Here is a 21,150-nt window from a genome sequence, read left to right on the forward strand (position 1 = left end):
TTTAGAGTTAGTTTAACTACGGAATTTTTTTTTTCTGTGTATATATGAAAGCTTCCCTATTGAAAAATGAGTTCGATCTCGAGGCACATGATCTTACATCAAAGCACGCAAATAAGACTCGAAAGAATAAAGGATTTAATGCTCTTGTATCAACATGATAGTATTATGAGACCGATTTTCCTGACGTAATTATTATGTTGCCAATAGTTATTAAAATGAAGTAAAAACAATATACAAGAATAAATACTACTAATATAAGCTGATACTTTATTTGAGTGCCTTGCTATATTGTCCGGGTAGTTTATTATTCAATATCCAATTGCACGATGAAACCGGAGTATACCCCGTCTCCCTAACATATTTTGTAGGCTATCATCGATTCGGAAAATGCCAATTGTTTTGGTAGTTATCGTCGTAGTACTTGATAACGTTCTTTTTTTGCATTTCGATAAGAATTCACCTGCTTTAGCAATTCGTTTGAGGACTCATGAAAAATATCGACAACAGTTTGATTTTTGACAGCGACGGTCTCAGAATTATTTAAACGAATAAAAGCGTGTGTGTATATATAATAAATTTTTTATATAGATTTCCAGACAATTCTCTATTAATTCAACCACAAAACTTTATTTTAGTAGAAGTGATCATTGTGGGTAAAACACAATTAAATAATTATTAAAAATACGATTTATTTACATAGCTGTTGAAACAAACTAAAATTCTCTCCTCTCTCTCTCTTAATCTAACCAAATAAATGTGGTTGCAAAGTTTTTGAATGTTTTAATATATATTTTCAATGAATTACTTCATCGCATAAAAATTCTTATGTCGGCAAAGAAAAACAGTGAACTAAAAAGAAAGAATGTTATAAATACATGTGTTGTGAATGATAATGAAAAATAGCGTAGCGTTTATAAAGGGTGATTTGTTAAGAGCTTGATAACTTTTTTTTTAAAAAAAACGCATAAAATTTGCAAAATCTCATCGGTTCTTTATTTGAAACGTTAGATTGGTCCATGACATTTACTTTTTGAAGATAATTTCATTTAAATGTTGACCGCGGCTGCGTCTTAGGTGGTCCATTCGGAAAGTCCAATTTTGGGCAACTTTTTCGAGCATTTCGGCCGGAATAGCCCGAATTTCTTCGGAAATGTTGTCTTCCAAAGCTGGAATAGTTGCTGGCTTATTTCTGTAGACTTTAGACTTGACGTAGCCCCACAAAAAATAGTCTAAAGGCGTCAAATCGCATGATCTTGGTGGCCAACTTACCGGTCCATTTCTTGAGATGAATTGTTCTCCGAAGTTTTCCCTCAAAATGGCCATAGAATCGCGAGCTGTGTGGCATGTAGCGCCATCTTGTTGAAACCACATGTCAACCAAGTTCAGTTCTTCCATTTTTGGCAACAAAAAGTTTGTTAGCATCGAACGATAGCGATCGCCATTCACCGTAACGTTGCGTCCAACAGCATCTTTGAAAAAATACGGTCCAATGATTCCACCAGCGTACAAACCACACCAAACAGTGCATTTTTCGGGATGCATGGGCAGTTCTTGAACGGCTTCTGGTTGTCTTCACTCCAAATGCGGCAATTTTGCTTATTTACGTAGCCATTCAACCAGAAATGAGCCTCATCGCTGAACAAAATTTGTCGATAAAAAAGCGGATTTTCTGCCACTGATTTTGGTAATAAAATTCAATGATTTGCAAGCGTTGCTCGTTAGTAAGTCTATTCATGATGAAATGTCAAAGCATACTGAGCATCTTTCTCTTTGACACCATGTCTGAAATCCCACGTGATCTGTCAAATACTAATGCATGAAAATCCTAACCTCAAAAGAATCACCCTTTATAAAACCCCTGTGCCACAACTTCAAACGAATGATACGGTAGAACTTGAAAAAGTACAGCAAATTCAATCCAATACAATTTTATCTAATCTTGAAATTTTCGACCACAAAAAAAGAGAAATAAATGATTTTATGAATAAAAATCCCCATTCGATTTATCAAAACATGTGAATGTAAAATAAAATGTCACTTTGTGCTATTTTAACCTAACGAGATGAAAATGTTTGCAGAATTCGGTTTTTCTTCACCAAACCTACTCACAACATAAGGATTATTTTGGATTTTGCAAGTGAAAGAACTATGAGATATACATTTCGAACTGTAGAAAAAAATAATTATAACATATAATCACAAAGAAAAACATTTTGTTTGGTTTTAAGTACTATCAAAATGTAACCGATAAGATCTGCTATAATTGGGATCTGTCGTCTATTGGTTGTAATCACGGAACAATCTTCTATATCGGACTTTCGAAATTTGCCCTAGGTTAATGACTGCACACTGATAAAAATATTGCCCTTACATGCAAAATTAACAAAACCAAAAATCTAGACTATAAAATGTTGTGATCATTAAGGACAAAAAATTTATTATCTTAGCTGAACAATATTTTGTTGTCTTCGTTAGTGCTAAGTTAGCTAACGAACTTTTAAACCGTACTGTGTGTATGCCTGCATCTTGCCTATATATTCCATAACCTGTTAGGAACTCATCTGCTGAATAATTTTGAGTTAAAGTTAACGCTTCAAATATAATCTAAGATTTATTTAGATGTAGCGTCGTGGATTGAAAGTCTTTCCACTCGTGTCGTTTACTTTTGGTTACTGTTATAATTTGGATTTCAAACTATTTACAGTGGGCAACGGATATAGCAAGTCCGAAAATCCCGCAATTTTATTCTTATATGCGTTTGTTTCCTTTAGACAAATATGTCATATAAGTCTCAAGTCTCTCGAATAAAACAAGCAGTAATAAAGGAACTCAAAATTTTATTTTTCCTTTATTCCTTCTTCAATTCTAAATAAAACAAAAAGTAAAGAATTCAGAGAGATGCATAAACAAAAAATACTTGCATGTACTCAATTTCGCACTTTTCTATACCGGTGTCGGTTGGAACATTTTCTAGTACTTGGTCCATAACCCTTTATTTTTTAATACTATACATTTTGGCATACTTTCAACCAATTCATCTGGTAAAGGGTGATACGGTCAAAATTTGGTCAATATAAACTTGACGTATTTCTTTCAATTTTGCATTTAAACCTGAACACCCCTCATTTTGAAGGTGTGTGTGTGTAGAATGTTGCTCCTATTTTGATTTTGGAATTCACTCTTCAGTTGTTAAAATGCCGTCCAAGCAAGAAGAGCAGCGTATCAAAATTTTGCTCGCGCATCGCGAAAATCCGAGCTACTCGCACGCAAAGCTGGCAAAATCGCTAAAAGTTGCCAAATCAACCGTTACAAATGTAATTAAAGTGTTTGGGGAACGATTGTCGACAGCCAGGAAGTCTGGATCGGGGGAAATCGAAAACTGGAAGCCGCTGAGACGACAAAGAGATTTGCCGGTAGTTTCAAGCGAAACCCTAACCTCTCTCTCCGAGATGCCGCAAATAAGCTGGGTGTATCGTCTACAACCGTGCATCGAACCAAAACACGAGCCGGACTATCGACTTACAAGAAGGTAGTGACTCCAAATCGCGATGATAAACAAAATACGACGGCCAAAGCGCGATCCCGGAGGCTGTACACGACGATGCTGACGAAGTTTGACTGCGTGGTAATGGACGACGAAATCTACGTCAAAGCCGACTACAAGCAGCTTCCGGGACAGGCAAAAGGAAGGGGAAAGGTAGCCGATATTTTCAAGCACATAAAACTGTCAAAATTCGCAAAGAAATATCTGGTTTGGCAAGCCATCTGTACCTGTGGCTTGAAAAGCAGCATTTTCATAGCTTCCGGGACAGTCAACCAAGAAATTTACGTGAAAGAGTGTTTGAATAAACGTCTGCTGCCTTTCCTGAAGAAACACGGTTGTTCCGTACTGTTTTGGCCGGATTTGGCATCTTGCCATTACGGTAAAAAGGCCTTGGAGTGGTATGCCGCCAACAACGTGCAGGTGGTTCCCAAGGACAAGAACCCTCCCAACACGCCAGAGCTCCGCCCAATTGAGAAATACTGGGCTATTGTCAAGCGAAACCTAGAGAAGACCAAAAAAACTGCTAAGGGCGAGCAGCAGTTCAAGGCAAACTGGCTTTCTGCGGCGAAGAATGTGGACAAGGTGGCTGTACAAAATCTGATGGCAGGTGTCAAGCGTGAGGTCCGGCAATTCGGATTTGGAAAAGCGAAAGCCTAGCTGAATATTTTTCCTGAATTTTATACTAATTGAACTTGAAAAAGAAATTTAATTTGATTTTTTAAATAAACGATTTCACCGACTTACACGCGTTTTCCCTTGACCAAATTTTGACCGTATCACCCTTTATATTCTGCCACTCAAGCTGTACTCGTTCCCACAGGTCTTCTAATTTTGATGGAGCTGATTTGTACAATCCCAGCCGTCTTCCCACGATTGACCATAAATTCTCAATCGGGTTGAGGTCGGGGCTTTGAGCTGGCCAATTCATCACTTGAAATTTTGCTCACTAAGCAAGTTTTTCACTATTTTTGCACTATGCTTCGGATCACCATCCTGTTGAAATACATCTTCATCTTTAGGATAGGCACTCTTGTCAACAAACTCGGGAAGATGAGTCTGCAAAATGGCGAGGTAGTCTTCTTCCTTCTTCATTATACCATCAATTTTCTGCAATGGCCCAATGTGCCACCAAGTGAAGCAGCCCTAAACCATGATGCTTCCACCACCATGCTTTACAATTTGTTTAACATGGTGGTGTTGAATGGTATCACCAGGACGACGCCAGCAATATTGTTTACCGTCCGATTAGAAACGGTTAAATTTTGATTCATCTGACCAGATAACACGTTTCCAGTCATCTGTCGTCCAATTTTTATGCTCTCTTGCAAACTTCATTCGCGCCTTTTGATTCTTTTCGGATAACGCAGGTTTAGTTTTTTACAACTGAAACATATCCAATGTTGTGGAGCGCTAGTCTTGCTGTCAATTCACTAACTTGCTTATTTTTGGCAACATTAGTATTTTTCGGCGTTACGGACTTGTTCTGCGTCATTTCTGCCATCATAAGACGAGTGTCGGCTTCGGTCAACAGTTTTCGGCGGCCTCTTGTTCGCTCTTTGGGAGTAACATTTCGTCCTTTTTGGACGCGAATGACAACAGACTGACTTATATTTACTTCCATGGCTATTTTCCGCGATGAAGATCCATTATTAGTTTAATTTTTTTATTTTTTAATTTTTACTTGATATTATTGCAGTGCACTTCGAATAAAGCTTTGACTCTTACTAGCAAACACGTTTCTAAACACAAAGTTGTATTACTGTTCATAAAGAAAGAAAGAAAAAAAATAAATAAGAACTATAGGTCTATATTGGCTGTTTGAGGTCATATATTAACATCACGTACCAAATTTCAACTGAATCAGATAAATTTTGGTCTTCCAAGAGGCTCCGGAGGTCAAATTTGGGGATCGGTTTATATGGGGGCTATATATAATTGTGGGCCGATATGGAGCAATTTTTGCATGGTTGTTAGAGACCATATACTACCACCATGTACCAAATTTCAATCGGGTAGGATGAAGTTTGCTCCTCCAAGAGGCTCCGGAGGTCAAATCTGGGGATCGGTTTATATGGGAGCTATATATATTTATGGACCGATATGGACCAATTTTTGCATGGTTGTTAGATACCGTATACTAACACCATGTACCAAATTTCAGCCAGATCGGATGAAATTTGCTTCTCTTAGAGGCCTCGAAAGCCAAATTTGGGGGTCCGTTTATATGGGGGCTATACGTACAAGTGGACCGATATGGCCCATTTGCAATACCATTCGACCTACATCAATAACAACTACTTGTGCAAAGTTTCAAGTCGATAGCTTGTTTAGTTCGGAAGTTAGCGTGATTTCAACAGACAGACGGACGGACGGACATGCTCAGATTGACTCAGAATTTCACCACGACCCAGAATATATATACTTTATGGGGTCTTAGAGCAATATTTCGATGTGTTACAAACGGAATGACAAAGTTAATATACCCCCCATCCTATGGTGGAGGGTATAAAAAAATAATTATGTGAACAGATGGTAACAAAATGAAACGGAAACGTTCACGAAAAACCAAAATGAAATGTTCACTTTCGTCCACAATTTCATGAATGCCTTTTATTTTTCATTGGCCATGAAAAGTTTTAAAATATTCGGTAGACTGGCAACTCCGTCGGTGGTGCAATGCGCGTATGGTACAGGCATGGTGTCATTTTATCGTAGTCAGATTGACACCGCCTGTTCTCCGTTTGACACCACATGTGTGTAGATTCATGCAAGGATCGTTTTGAAATGATCGTTCATGATTTTTTCTATGGGTGTATGTGATTTCATCCATGTTCATTTTTGAGCTTTGGTACATCAGCTCGTATTCAGATCAAGTTACTCTGCGACAAGGATGGGATATGCCCAAAGTGATCTGGTGATGAGTCGGTTGGGTTTGACTGGATAAGCAAACAGGTGACGAAGTAGTTTAGCAAAAACGGTGCTAAGAGTGTTGGTCGAGCTCCGAGAACAGGAGTAACTTTGTAGCTTCTTACCGCTTCAGCTACAGTATCCTCATGAATCCTGTTCCGACCTGTCTGTTATGCTGCCAGATATAGAGGTTCTCTTTTGTAAAGATGCATCTTGCGCTCTAGAAGGTGAAGAACAATTCTTTCATTCTTGTCTTGAGGTTGCCTAACCTCAAGATGATGATTTGAATGATTACTGCGATAGAAACCTGCTGTAACAACATGTAATTGTGTATACGCACAGGAATGATCTTTGTCTCCACATAATAAGGATATGTTAAGATTAAACAGTGCCGCAGATATCAGTCCACCTTGGGGAACTCCCTCTTTCACTCTACGGCGGCTCGACTTTCTACACCTAAATTCCACATGTGATTAGCGCCCCGCAAGTAACTAAGTACCCAACGTTTGATTCCTGTCGGTATGGACGTATTATCGATGTCATCGAATAGTTTGTCATGGTTGATCGCGTCAAATGCCTTCGATAGGTCAAGCGCCACATGGACGGTCTTGTGACACAGCGGAAAAAGTGAAGTGAATACAACAGATTGACTGGTAGACATCGTTAGATCGCCTTAGATTTTTAATCGAGAATACAATGAATGAACAATTTGTTATAAAATTATACCATGCGGTTTTTAATGAGTGCCGCCACACAGAAAAAAATATCACCAAAATATTTCCAATTAAAAAGTTAATTGAAGTTGAAAATTTTTTCAATTAATAAATTAATTGATACAATTAACTTTTTAATCATGATAGAAACATTAAGTTAATTAAGTCAATGATTGAAATTTTTAAAATGTTTAATTAAAAAATTAATTAATCAAATTCGGAAGACTAATTCAGTTAAAAAAGTGCTGATTTTTTTTTACTTTTTTAATTAAAAATGTATTTCAAACAATCATTTGTTAATCCAAATAAAAACTCTAAGCCAATCTAACTAAGTAATTAAAAATAGTTACCTTTTTAAAAATAGTTACCTTAATAAATTAATTGCGTTTTGCAATCAACATCAATTAAATTTTTAATTGAATCAATTAAAAAATTAATTGAATTTTGCTGAAAAAATCAATTAATTTTTTAATCAAGAATTTTTTCTATGCCCAATTAAAACTGTGATTGATACTATCATTTTCGTGATTGAAAACATTTCAATTAAAAAATTAATTGGATCAATTAATTTGGTGATTGAATCAGAGAAAAATTTTTTTGTGTGCAGAACCTATTTTAAATTCAAAGATAGGAGCCCAATTCTATGAAGTTTTAAAACGATCAGAAATATTACTGTTTTTACCGGGAGACCGGAACAGGATTCCAACCCAAAAAAAAAAAAAAATATCCAGCGTTGCTAAGACCATGATTTTTTGTTTGCTACCTAGGTGAAACAATGGTATGAATTCTAAGCAAAGTAATCACCAGGCACTATTATATATTATGAGAGAAGAAAGTTATTGCAAAGATTATTCTTTATGTATTTAAACACGTATTTTTAAATATGATCGCAATATATGTTTTATAAGAAGTTAAACCCATTAATTTCAAGTTCAGAACTCAATCAAAACTTTTGGTGGTATTATCAAATAGTAATGATATTGAGTCATAGGTATTTCTACTCACATAATAAAATTCATAAGAAAATAATCGTTGCCGAAAGACAAGTGCTAATATAAACAATACTTAAAATACAGATAAAGAAAATATACTAGAGTTATCAAAAAAAAAAAAAAAAAAAAAAAAACAAGAGTCATGACATTTTGTGCACGGGTAGACGAAAGAAAATAAAATTTTTATTAATTGACAGACAATATCTTTCACGAATGATGAATGAGAACAGTTTTACGAGAATGCAATATCGAACAACTGCCTTACTTTCAATGTGAATATGAAATATTTCGAAGTTTATTTGAACAAAATAATTCTTAAATTTACATGAATTCAACATACTGGAATAATTAATACACAAACAAACAAGGCGGAAAAATGTAATTATTATGAGAAGCTTTGAAACCCTCAGAAATGTCACCAGCATTACTGAGGTGGGATAATCTACCGCTGAAAAACTTTTTGGTGTTCGGTTGAAGCAGGAATCGAACCCACGACCTTGTGTATGCAAGGCGGGCATGCTAACCATTGCACCACGGAGGTCGTTGGTTCGATCCCTGCTTCGACCGAACACCAAAAAGTTTTTTGTTTTTTTTTTTTACATATATTCCAGATATGTTCGGAAGATTCCGAAAAGGTGTTCAACATTACATACTACTATATAAAATTTTTACTATGAAACTGTAAAATGTGTCTTATTAATCTTATGTCGGAAAAGACAGTGCTTGGTATAAACGAAATGGACTGTGTTGTTGGTTACAAAATATATATTTTTTTTTGTATTGAAAAAATAAAAATTTTCTAACAAACGAATTTTTTTTTGGTGATAAAAGTTTAAAATTTTCAAAGAAATTCAAAAAACCCTAACAAAAGAAAAACGTTTTCGGTACACGTTTTCCAAACGTATTTTTTCTTTGCGTGTGGTTAAAAAAAACTCGTACACAGTTCATCACCCATAATTTGGATTGGATCATATGAGTCCTCTTGACACTGAAATAATAATGAAAACCTTAATGGTTGAAATCCGGGAAAACTTCAATAGATTCATAAGTAGCGAAAGATGATCCCAAAATATGGAAAGCTAATTAATTTTATTAAAAAAAAGAATTAAATATAATATTTATTTATATAACATTTAACTATTCTAAACCTTAACAATTTGAAACTCTAATAACTTAAGAATAATAATTCGTTTTTGCTTTTACCCTTAGCAGTGAATGAATTGAACCAATTATGGTACAAAACGGCTACTCGAATGGCAACAATATGTCCAAGGACCAAAATGCTCCCGAAAATAAACCCACCTATGCTCTCGATCATTTGGGCACTTTTAAGTTAAAAAGTGATGCTGAAGTACGTAGACCAAAGGAAAAATTGAAAACCCTAGTCGAATTGGACAAAGTCGGCGGAGTATGGCCCATGAAGATGTATATGTGTTTCAATGGTCAATGGCTGGTTATGTTGGATAGCAATATGAAAGAAATTGAGAATTTCCCTGGTTCTCTAATCACAGAGCCAACAGCATTTATCAGTGAAGATCCCATGGAGGCTTACAATAATTTATTAATATTTTCGGTACCAGGAATTACATTGGGTAATACAGAAATGCATATATTTCAGGTGAGCATGGCATGACAAATACGATAAATAGGGCAATAAATTACTTAATTCATCTGTCTCCATTTCTATTTTAGGTTACCGATGTATCTGCTGTGCACTTGGTGGAAGATTTAAAAATATTGGCTAGTGGAAAAGTCGTTACCGTTGATCGCAATAAAACTCCCATAGTCTTGCCTAAGAGCGATAGACCAATGCATAATAGCAAAGATCAATACGGTTTGGCTGTGGCTGCTGCTGAAGCTGCTGCGGAAAAAACTGCCCAAGACCAAGAGCAAACAGCCAAAGATATTCAGGTCTTAAATCATTGCTTTGAAGATATTGAACGTTTCGTTATACGATTGCAATTTGCCGCCGAGGCTTTGCGTGAATTGGAAGTGCGAAAACATGAACACAGTACGCATGGCGAAGGCCTGCTCTTAAATCGTTCTCGGCCACCAACCGAAAATGAATTCCGAGATATTTTTGCCAAACACAAGCTGGCCTTCAACTATGTGGAAAAGCTGCAAAATCATTTCCAAGACTCTACCGAACCCATACACAATTCATTTGTGTCACTGCAAGCCATCACTGGGGTATGCAATGATGTCTATGTGGGAGCCAATTTGGCTGAATCGATTGTGGATCCCCTGCTAAGGGCTGAAACCATAGCATTTCTGAAATCTTGCCTGAACGAAGATGAAATGAAGTTTTGGCAGTCGTTGGGCATCAATTGGATACAGGCCAAGGAACATTTTAAAGATCACAAGAGTTCATATCATCCAACATTCTATGATGAATGGACCCCGGACTGGGAAGTTGATGAGAAGGTAACATTTGTCCCACCACCAACAGCTCCCAAAAAGTCACAACAGCAAAAGGCTCCACAATCGCCAAATCCAGAGTATAATAACACTTGGTTGGCACGTCTGCAAACGAGAAATGTAAAAATTGCCGAAGTCCTCTATAATAAGGTGGCCAATAATGATAGGGAATTGAGTGTTACCAAAGGAGAATATTTGGAGGTAAAATTTGGAATATCTAAAAATCGTAGTTAGGAGTGTCTTTTACGTTTCTTGCGCTTCGTCCTTAGATTATTGATGATTCGCGTAACTGGTGGAAGGCACGCAATGCTGCTGGAAACATTGGCTATGTACCTCATACTTTACTTGTGGCTAGTAATTTCGAAAAGAACTCAAACTTATTGGGAAAAGATACAGATTCAATAACTTCATCAGTTCCCGAAAGTGTCATTCAAGGTAAGAAAAAGAAATTAGGTAATTGGTGGTAAGAAAAGTTTGGGAAATGCGGCCAATAAGCATGCGGGAATATGAAGCTTTGTGGAGTTACATAACAATACCATGAGAACGAGATTCAGATGTTACACTGTGGAAAAGAAATAAGGCAAATTCTAGATTATAGATTAAGATGATCAAGCGAACATTTGGACAGTCTTATGGGATTCTGAAGGACTCATACGTTTGCAGACAAGATCTAGGGTAGGATAGTGAATATAAGGATATTATACTCAGATATTACATTAATTGCGCCCGAGATTATTTAAAAAATAAAATACTCGCGATGACTATCAAGTATACTTAATAGTTTTGTTGGTTTATATTTAGCTGGCACCGCAATAGGATTTGGCGATTCGAACACCTCAAAATGTTTGTGTATTGCACCATAAATCGTTATACTGATATATAAAAATCCACGTTGCAGTGGCAATGGTTAAAGATCGGAAAATATTCCGTGGAAGGATGCACCATATATTTTAAAATGAGCTCAAGGTAAAATCTTACATTAGGGATTGTTGAGGGTTGCCTTTATTAGAGAACAAAAACAAATATTTATTGTCGAAAATAGCTTTATTGTTTTTCAACATTTTCACAGAACAGAACAGATGAAGACCAGGAAATACGAAACTCTGATGCTTCCTTTAAATGTACAAGACATGAACGCCATTTTTACACAATCTGATATAACAAGAGCATAATCCCAGCAAAAAAGCGTCGCCAAAAAGGTTGTAAAAATGTTTTGAATCCGGAAGCGGTGCAATATTGGCGCAGAAGCTAAGAATTTAACATGGACTTGTCATAGGACGGATGTCCACCATTTCAACAGCATGTGCAGTGAATTTTCATCACTTCTTAAGGTGTGATCCGAATGCAGTGTATTGGATGTGAATTAAAAAATTTTATTTTTTCTAATTTTTGATTTTTAATGCATTCTAACGCTTGTCTGAAATGTTTGGCATCAAATAATTTAAAAAATTCCCAATTTTTATAACCTGCGCCACACTGCACCCTCACAAAAAATCGCTTCTGTAACATATACTCCCAAACATATTTTGCTTCAAGCATATACATTTTTGGGTAATGCCCAAACATTTATATGTTTGATCTCTTCCAATATATAATATGTTTGAAAGCATATTGGTCTAAACAATATATGTTTGGGTAGTCTAAGTTCCAAACATTTTGTATTTTTGCATCCAAATTCAATAATGTTGTCTTCCAAAAAACAATATGTTATTATGTGAACATATAATATGTTTGGAAGCATTTTGCCCCCAAAAATATTATATGCTTAAAAAAATTCTCCCAAACAATATTGTGCTCAAAATTTTATTTATTTATATATTTACAATCATAATGAATTATGAAAATAAACAGGTAATATAGGTGCTAACAACATAGGTTTTCGACCTGAATGCTCAAAATTTTGTTTCTGCCTAATTGTATATTCCTCCACATCTTTCTCACTTCCACGAGAGTTTTTAGTTCTTAGCACCTTTTTCTGTAATACAAACATTGTAGAAGAAATTATTCAATTTTATTATTCAATTTTTTTTATTTTAATTTTACATTTTGCCGGACGGGGATTCGAACAGCGGACCACACAGTTTGTAAGGATCAAAGAAGTAGCTGATCAATTGCCCAAGGAAAAATAAAATGTTAATTTTGTAATAACAAGCAACAACCACCAACTTAATTCAATATCGCTCCCTGTTAAATAGCGCTCCAAGCTACTAAACACATATATGTTTATAGGCTATTTCTAAATTAATATATGTTTGCATCCAAGCATATTATATTTACAAACATTTTATGTCCCAAACATAATATGTTCTAACATATTAACATATATGTCCCAAACATGTTATGCTAGTTTATGAACATTATATGCTTGCACTCAAAAATATTGTGTTTAAAAATTTGTGTTCCAAACATATAATGTTTATAGCCAAACATATGAAAAACAGTCTTTTTCATCCGTGTGTGGAACAGGGTATTATAAGTTAGTGCATATGTTTGCAACACCCATAAGGAGACGAGATAGACACATGGTGTCTTTAGCAAAAATATTTAGGGTGGGCTCCTGAGTCGATATAGCCATGTCCGTCTGTCCGTGAACACATTTTTGTAATCAAAGTCTAGGTCGCAGTTTTAGTCCAATCGACTTCAAATTTGCCATTATATATGTTTGGCAAGTATATGTTTTGGCTCAGAATAGAACCCTAATGGTTTTGGAAGAAATCGGTTCATATTTAGATATAGCTCCCATATGTATCTCTCGCCCGATATAGACTTATATGGTCTCTGAAGCCAGAGTTTTAGCCCAATTTGGTTGAAATTTTGCACTAGAAGTACAATTAGTAGTAAAGTCAAGTGTGATAAATTTGATTGAAATCGGTTCAGATTTAGATATAGCTCCCATATATATCATTCGCCCGATTTACACTCATATGACCACAGTGGCAAATCTTTAACTCCGATTTACTTGAAATTTTGCACAGGAAGTAGGTTAGGTCATGTGGCAGCCCGATGTATCAGGCTCACTTAGACTATTCAGTCCATTGTAATACCACATTGGTGAACTTCTCTCTTATCACTGAGTGCTGCCCGATTCCATGTTAAGCTCAATGACAAGGGACCTCCTTTTTATAGCCGAGTCCGAACGGCGTTCCACATTGCAGTGAAACCACTTAGAGAAGCTTTGAAACCCTCAGAAATGTCACCAGCATTACTGAGGTGGGATAATCCACCGCTGAAAAACTTTTTGGTGTTCGGTCGAAGCAGGAATCGAACCCACGACCTTGTGTATGCAAGGCGGGCATGCTAACCATTGCACAGGAAGTAGAATTAACATTCTGACTGTCCATACCAAATTTGTTTGATATCGGTACAGATTTAGGTATAGCTCCCATATATAGCTTTCGCCCGATTTACACTCATAGAGGTCATACCATACAGGATAAGTTTTTATTCCGATTTAGTTGAAATTTTGCACAGGGAATAGAATTAGCTTTGTTGCTATGCGTGTCAAATTTGCTTGAAATCGGTTCAGATTTAGATATAGCTCCCATATATAAGTTGTTCTGATTTCGACAAAAATGGTCAAAATACCAACATTTTGCTTGTAAAATCGCCACTGCTTAGTCCAAAAATTGTAAAAATGATTCCAATTTTCCCATACTTCTAACACATATCTATCGATCGATAAATCATAAATACACTTTTGCGAAGTTGCCTCAAAATTGGTTCAGATTTTAATGTTTCCCATATTTTTTACTAACATTGTGTTCCGCCCCAGGGCATTAACTGACTTAAATATTAAGTCGATAGATTTTCTAAGAAGGCTTAAATATATTGTCCGCTAAGAAGCCTTAAATATATTGTTCAGATTTAAATGCATATATATGGGAACATAAACCTTTATATATAGCACCCAACAAATTTGAAGGATTTCAGACTTTAGACTTTCCTTACTTGTTCTAGAATGGATTTAGCGGTTTTGCAACAAAATTTAAATAATTTTTATCATTTTTATTATTAAGTATTACTCTGTTGTTAACTCATTTGAAACAAAAGAAGTTAAAATTTAAAAATCTGAAAAAGCGACTTACAAAAAATTTAATTAAAAGAATTTCCTTTGTAGTCAAAACAAAGAACATCTTTGGGAGGACATTTTTGGAAGTGCTTTTAAAGTCGTGCCTTTAGAAAAAGAACTTCCAAAGTTTTTTGCTGGTATGTTACCCCTTCACGGGGAACATGTAATATGTTTAACAAATAAATAAATTTTTATCATTAAAATAAAACTAATGACAAATTTCTGTTTATATCTTCTAGAACGTAATCTGAACAATCGTAAAACTTTGACTACATTCATACCTCCAACTGAAGAACAATTGGCAGCACAATTACAAAGAAATTCCAACAGACAATCGATGCCAAGGTCAATTAGTATGCCCAATGTTCCGGCACCACCACCATTACCACCCCAAAGTGAACCAGTAACACCCTCAGGGACAATTAAACGAAATATGGCATATAATGGAAATATGGCGGGTAAGATATTAAAAACAAACAAATTGTATCGTAAAATAAAATGTAAACAAAAATTCTATAATACAGCGATGCGGGCCCGAACAGAACTTTATGATGAAGATGAGGCTCTTATGTTACAATACAATATCAATGATGAATTGAAATTTACCCTTATGCAAAGAGAAAAACGTCGCGACCTGGAAATTCTGAAGACACCTCAGATATACATCAATCAAAAATCCGAACCCAAAGAGGTTGATGAGTGGTTGCGTGCCAAAGGTTTCTCCGATGAGATTGTGAGAAAGTTAAGAGGCCTTAATGGTGAAGAATTGTTTGCCTTGTCACCTCATATTATCGAAGGATATTTTGGACAAAAAGAAAGTCGTCGTTTGATATCACAAATTGTATTGCAGAAGAATATTTGCGAAGTAAGTTAAACAATATTATTGTGATTTCAGGGACGTACACTGAATTTTACTGTAGTTAAGTAAAATTTTGAAATTTGTTTTAGAGATGATTGGAATTGGTCACATGCCTATCGCATTGGTTATGTCCCAATTTGCCCACCAGCAATTTTTGTTTTTATATCACCAACTTAATCAATCCCATTGATTTTTAACATAATTGAAATAGTTTCAATTACGGAAATGTGAATATCAATTACACAAGTCAATTAAAAATTAATTGGTTTATATCAAATAGAAAATAATTATTCAAGCTTGAGAACGATCTCAATTATTTCGATAAAAAAGATCGAATAGAATCAAATTATCTAAATTTTTGATTAATTAATTTAATAACTAAATTTTAGGAGATTAATTAAAAAATGTTGGTGTTTTTTTCTTTTTGTGTATGTCCCATTTATCTTTCCAATAAGCGTAATCTTTACAATTTATTTTATTTTTATTACAGTTTAAAACAGTTCGTTCATCGGAATTAAGTGCAAAACTGGCCAGAGCTCGCCAAAAGATTGAAAGTCAAAATTTGGATCCCAATGAAGTATTCTAAAATGAAATATTATAATGGATACATACATATGGTATATACTCGCAAATATTTTGTTTGGGTGTGTGTGTGCTTCTGTCTACATGATTGTAAATGCGTGAACACACGTTTTTTTGGGTTATTTATATTAAAATGCAAACGTTTTTTTGAAAATAATTTATGGAAATAATTATAATGCATGTGTATGATGGTGTATATTGTTAATAGTCAATCAAGTTTAAGCGATAATTAATGCTAAATAAAATGTTCTAAAATGTGGTACTCCGATACCAAAAAATTATTCGTTGTTATAAATTTTGAATTTACAGCTACTGAACAGAATTTTCACTTTTTATTCAGATGCACACATTTCAAACTTCCCAGTATATGAATAGCCTTGAGAATTTGTTAAATTTGCTTTCATATTTTATTAATTGAGTTTTAATGGCAACGCTCAAAAAATTCGATTTGAATCAAAAGATTTTGATCTTAAATTCAATTCGAAATAAATGATTTCTTGTTTTAAACAAAATGTGCATCAAAGAAGCTTGATGTTTTGGTAGAGAGGTACTGCACAAAGTTTTAAAGAAATAATTTCCTATAGAAATAAAATTTTGACAAAATTTCCTATAGAAATAAAATTTTGACAAAATTTCCTACAGAAATAAAATTTTGACAAAATTGTCTATAGAAATAAAATTTTGAAAAAATTTTCTATAGAAATGAAATTTTGATAAAATTTTCTATATAAATAAAATTTTGACAAAATTTTCTATATAAATAAAATTTTGACAAAATTTTCTGTATAAATAAAATGTTGACAAATTTTTATATAGAAATAAAATTTTGATAAAATTTTCTATAAAAATGAAATTTTGACAAAATTTCGTCTAGAAATTTTCTATAGAAATAAAATTTTGACAAAATTTACTATAGAAATAAAATTTTGACAAAATTTTCTATAGAAATAACATTTTGAAAAAATGTCTACAGAAATAAAATTTTGACAAAATTTTCTATAGAAATGAAATTTTGATAAAATTTTCTATAGAAATGAAATTTTGACAAAATTTTCTATATAAATAAAATTTTGACAAATTTTTATATAGAAATAAAATTTTGATCAAATTTTCTATAGAAATGAAATTTTGACAAATACAATTTTAATAAAATTTCGTCTAGAAATTTTCTATAGAAATAAAATTTTGACAAAATTTTCTATAGAAATAAAATTTTGAAAAAATGTCTATAGAAATAAAATTTTGACAAAATTTTCTATAGAAATGAAATTTTGATAAAATTTTCTATAGAAATAAAATGTTGACAAAATTTTCTATAGAAATAACATTTTGACAAAATTTTCTATAGAAATAACATTTTGAAAAAATTTTCTATAGAAATGAAATTTTGATAAAATTTTCTACAGAAATAAAATTTTGACAAAATTTCCTATAGAAATGAAATTTTGATAAAATTTTCTATATAAATAAAATTTTGACAAAATTTTCTATATAAATAAAATTTTGACAAAATTTTCTATATAAATAAAATTTTGATAAAATTTTCTATAGAAATAAAATTTTGACAAAATTTTCTATAGAAATGAAATTTTGACAAATACAATTTTGACAAAATTTCCTCTAGAAATTTTCTATAAAATTAAATTTTGACAAAATTTTCTATAGAAATAAAATTTTGAAAAAATGTCTATAGAAATAAAATTTTGACAAAATTTTCTATAGAAATAAAATTTTGACAAAATTTTCTATAGAAATAAAATTTTGACAAAATTTTCTATAGAAATAAAATTTTGACAAAATTTTCTATAGAAATGAAATTTTGACAAATACAATTTTGACAAAATTTCCTCTAGAAATTTTCTATAGAATTAAATTTTGACAAAATTTTCTATATAAATAAAATTTTGACAAAATTTTCTATAGAAATTAAATTTTGACAAATACAATTTTGACAAAATTTCCTCTAGACATTTTCTATAGAAATAAAATTTTGACAAAATTTTCTATAGAAATAAAATTTTGACAAAATTTTCTATAGAAATAAAATTTTGACAAAATTTTCTATAGAAATAAAATTTTGACAAAATTTTCTATAGAAATAAAATTTTGACAAAATTTTCTATAGAAATGAAATTTTGACAAATACAATTTTGACAAAATTTCCTCTAGAAATTTTCTATAGAAATAAAATTTTGACAAAATTTTCTATATAAATAAAATTTTGACAAAATTTTCTATAGAAATGAAATTTTGACAAATACAATTTTGACAAAATTTCCTCTAGAAATTTTCTATAGAAATAAAATTTTGACAAAATTTTTTTAAAAAGGAAATTTGACAAAAGTTCTTATAAAAATGAAATTTTGACTAAATTTCTTATAGAAATACAATTTTGACAAAATATTCTATAGAAATAAAATTTTGATAAAAGTTTATACACTGAAAAAACTGTGAACCCACCAGGAAAGAAAATTAATTTAAGATTTAATTTAATTTTAGAAAATTTTAACTAAACTGCATTACAAACGCAGATGTCAAGCCGATTTCACAAAATTAAGTAAATAGTTTTCGACAAATTCAAGAAAATTTATAAGACATAATTCAATTTTTTCACTTGTTAAAGAACATTTCGAAGTTTGAATGGAAAAATTGGAGGTAAAAATTGCAAAAATGTCTTAAGTATCATACGAAGTTCATGATGGGTTCACTATTGGTAAAATTTACACATTTTAAGAAAGAACTATTTTTTGGGAGACACGAGTTTAGTTAATCTTTATGCTTTATTTGTGTATAATTTTTCCTCTGTTCTGTTAATTTAACTAATGTATGAAAAAAAATATTAACGTCATGGAAACTTTCGTATAACGTAATAAGTCCATGAACTAGAATAAAATTAAATTGATTTTAGTAAAATATAGGGTTCACTTTTGTTTGAGTTTATATAAATAAATTTTTGACAAAATTTTCAATAGAAATAAAATGTTGGCAAAATTTTCTATAGAAATAAAATTTTGACAAAATTTTCTATAGAAATAAAATTTTAACAAAATTTTCTATAGAAATAAAAAATGAGAAAATTTGCTATAGAAATAAAATATTGACAAAATTTTCTATAGAAATAAAATATTGACAAAAAATTTTAACAAAAGTTTTTATATATTATATAGAAATGAAATTTTGACAACATTTTCTATGGAAACAAAAATTTTGCAAAATACGATTTTTTGTTGGGTAAAATTTTCTCCATTTTAGTAGATTATTATTGGCTTGAGTGACAACCGTGCATAAGACGCCTAATCCAATACACGAGTACACTTTGTCTTACATAGAAAAAAATTTCCGAAAATTTTTCAAATTAAAATTTAATTGAGTTCTAAAAAATACTCAATTAAAAATTTAATTGATTCAACAAATTTTTAATTGAAACAAAAATCTATCACAAAAATTAATAGTATCAGTTAATTGTTTAATTGCATCAATTAATTTTCTAATTGATACTATCATTTCTGTGATTGAAGACACTTCATAAAAAATTACTTGGATTAATTAATTTCGTGATTGAATCAGAAAAACATTTTTTTGTGTGTATGAACTAATATTTTAAAAAGACAGATTATAAACTTTTACCACATTCTTTTTTTAGGAAATAGTTTTTAGTTTGTATTTTAGAAGGTAAGTTACACATTTCCTGTAATATTTTTTAATGGTATCAAATTGATTTCTTGATTTCCCCCATTTGATTTCTTGAGAATCTAGAAGGCGTAGTTTTAGTTCGATTTGATCTCTAAATGTATTTAGGGTCTCCAATATAATGTATTAAAGATGTTTCAAATTGATAAAATCAAGTATTAGTTGAAAGTCAACTCAAGTTTTAATTATTATGGGATTGATTCAATTAAGAAATTAATTAACCCACTTTAATTGCAAAATCCAATTGAGTTCTTAATTTATTAGACTAGACATGTTTGGATCCCGGACAACCCTGTTATTAGAGTGTAGCACACTTTTTGTGTATCTTATTTGTTACGTCTATTTACAAACAGTTCATGAAGTCTATACGTCAGAACTCTTTGGTGTGACCAAAATAATTGCTATGCTTTAAAATCTTATATTAGTTTGCTCACAAAAGACTTGTTTCTGTATATCAATAATTTCATAGTAAAAATTAATAATTTTTTATGGGCCTATTTTGCGTGAGACAATATTTAGTTGAGCTAACTTCTATGAACCGTTTCCGCCACCACATCCACTCCGAAGTTTAAAAAAAGGAATAGACATTCCTACCAGATCCGGATGTCAATTAAGATTTCAATTCATTTTGAAAAATTGTCCAAGGTTTTTATTTACAAAAATTATTGGGTCAAGCAATGAAGTTGTTAAGAAATTTTCGTTTTTCATTTTGAATTGGGCAAAATATTGTTTAGTGTAATACAATATATGTAAATAAGAATTCCTCAAACTTTGTCAAGCTTTTCCCAAATTGGCAATAATTTATGTATGTCATGTCGATTGCAATGAAAAAGGTCAAAAAATACATTTCAAACTCAATCTGCTAGAGAAACACAATGAACGCTCCACATTCCAATTGATGTTTGCACATTTAATTGTTTTATAAGTTTATTATGCTACTCTGTGGATTTGTTGAAATTCGTTGTACATATTGTTTAAATTGACATACAAGAAATATCAGACCAGTGGAAGTTAATAAATAAACCTGCTCAGTATGAAGGGCTCCTACACAAAAAAAAAATTTTTTTAACAACTTTAGTTTTCAATAAAAATTTAGTTAAAGTTGAAATTTAATTCAATTAATAATAATTGGGGCAATTAACCCAATTAAACATTTGTCCAACCTCGTATAAATGTGTTTTTTAATTAACATAATTGATTGAAATATTTTTAATTGAGATTTCACAATGTTCCAATTAAAACAATTCATAGAAAAAATGTTTTGGTATTCAATCACCAAATAATTGATTCAATTAATTTTTTAATTGAAATATCTCCATTCTCCATGAAAATTATAATATCAATCACAGAGTTAATTAAACTAAAAATAGGATCAA

General features: G+C 32.1%; 1 protein-coding gene across 7 annotated transcripts; it reads left to right on the plus strand.

The window, feature by feature from the left end:
• The first annotated feature begins 452 nt into the window (after positions 1-452).
• On the plus strand, positions 453-16,365 carry LOC142222016 (epidermal growth factor receptor kinase substrate 8). 7 transcript variants are annotated; one of them, XM_075291928.1, is made up of 7 exons: positions 453-558; positions 9,369-9,774; positions 9,849-10,775; positions 10,844-11,009; positions 14,883-15,101; positions 15,168-15,508; positions 15,993-16,365. In XM_075291928.1, the coding sequence occupies exons 2-7, from the start codon at positions 9,388-9,390 to the stop codon at positions 16,086-16,088; spliced, it is 2,136 nt and encodes a 711-aa protein (XP_075148043.1). In that variant the 5' UTR covers positions 453-558; positions 9,369-9,387; the 3' UTR covers positions 16,089-16,365. The 7 variants fall into 7 exon arrangements, with proteins under 7 accessions (XP_075148043.1, XP_075148044.1, XP_075148046.1 ...); XM_075291929.1 differs by having other exon boundaries at positions 523-653; positions 9,366-9,774; XM_075291931.1 differs by having other exon boundaries at positions 526-558; positions 9,366-9,774.
• The last annotated feature ends 4,785 nt before the right edge of the window (positions 16,366-21,150 follow it).

Source organism: Haematobia irritans, chromosome 1 (genome assembly GCF_050003625.1).
Source record: "Haematobia irritans isolate KBUSLIRL chromosome 1, ASM5000362v1, whole genome shotgun sequence".
Lineage (NCBI taxonomy): Eukaryota > Metazoa > Arthropoda > Insecta > Diptera > Muscidae > Haematobia > Haematobia irritans.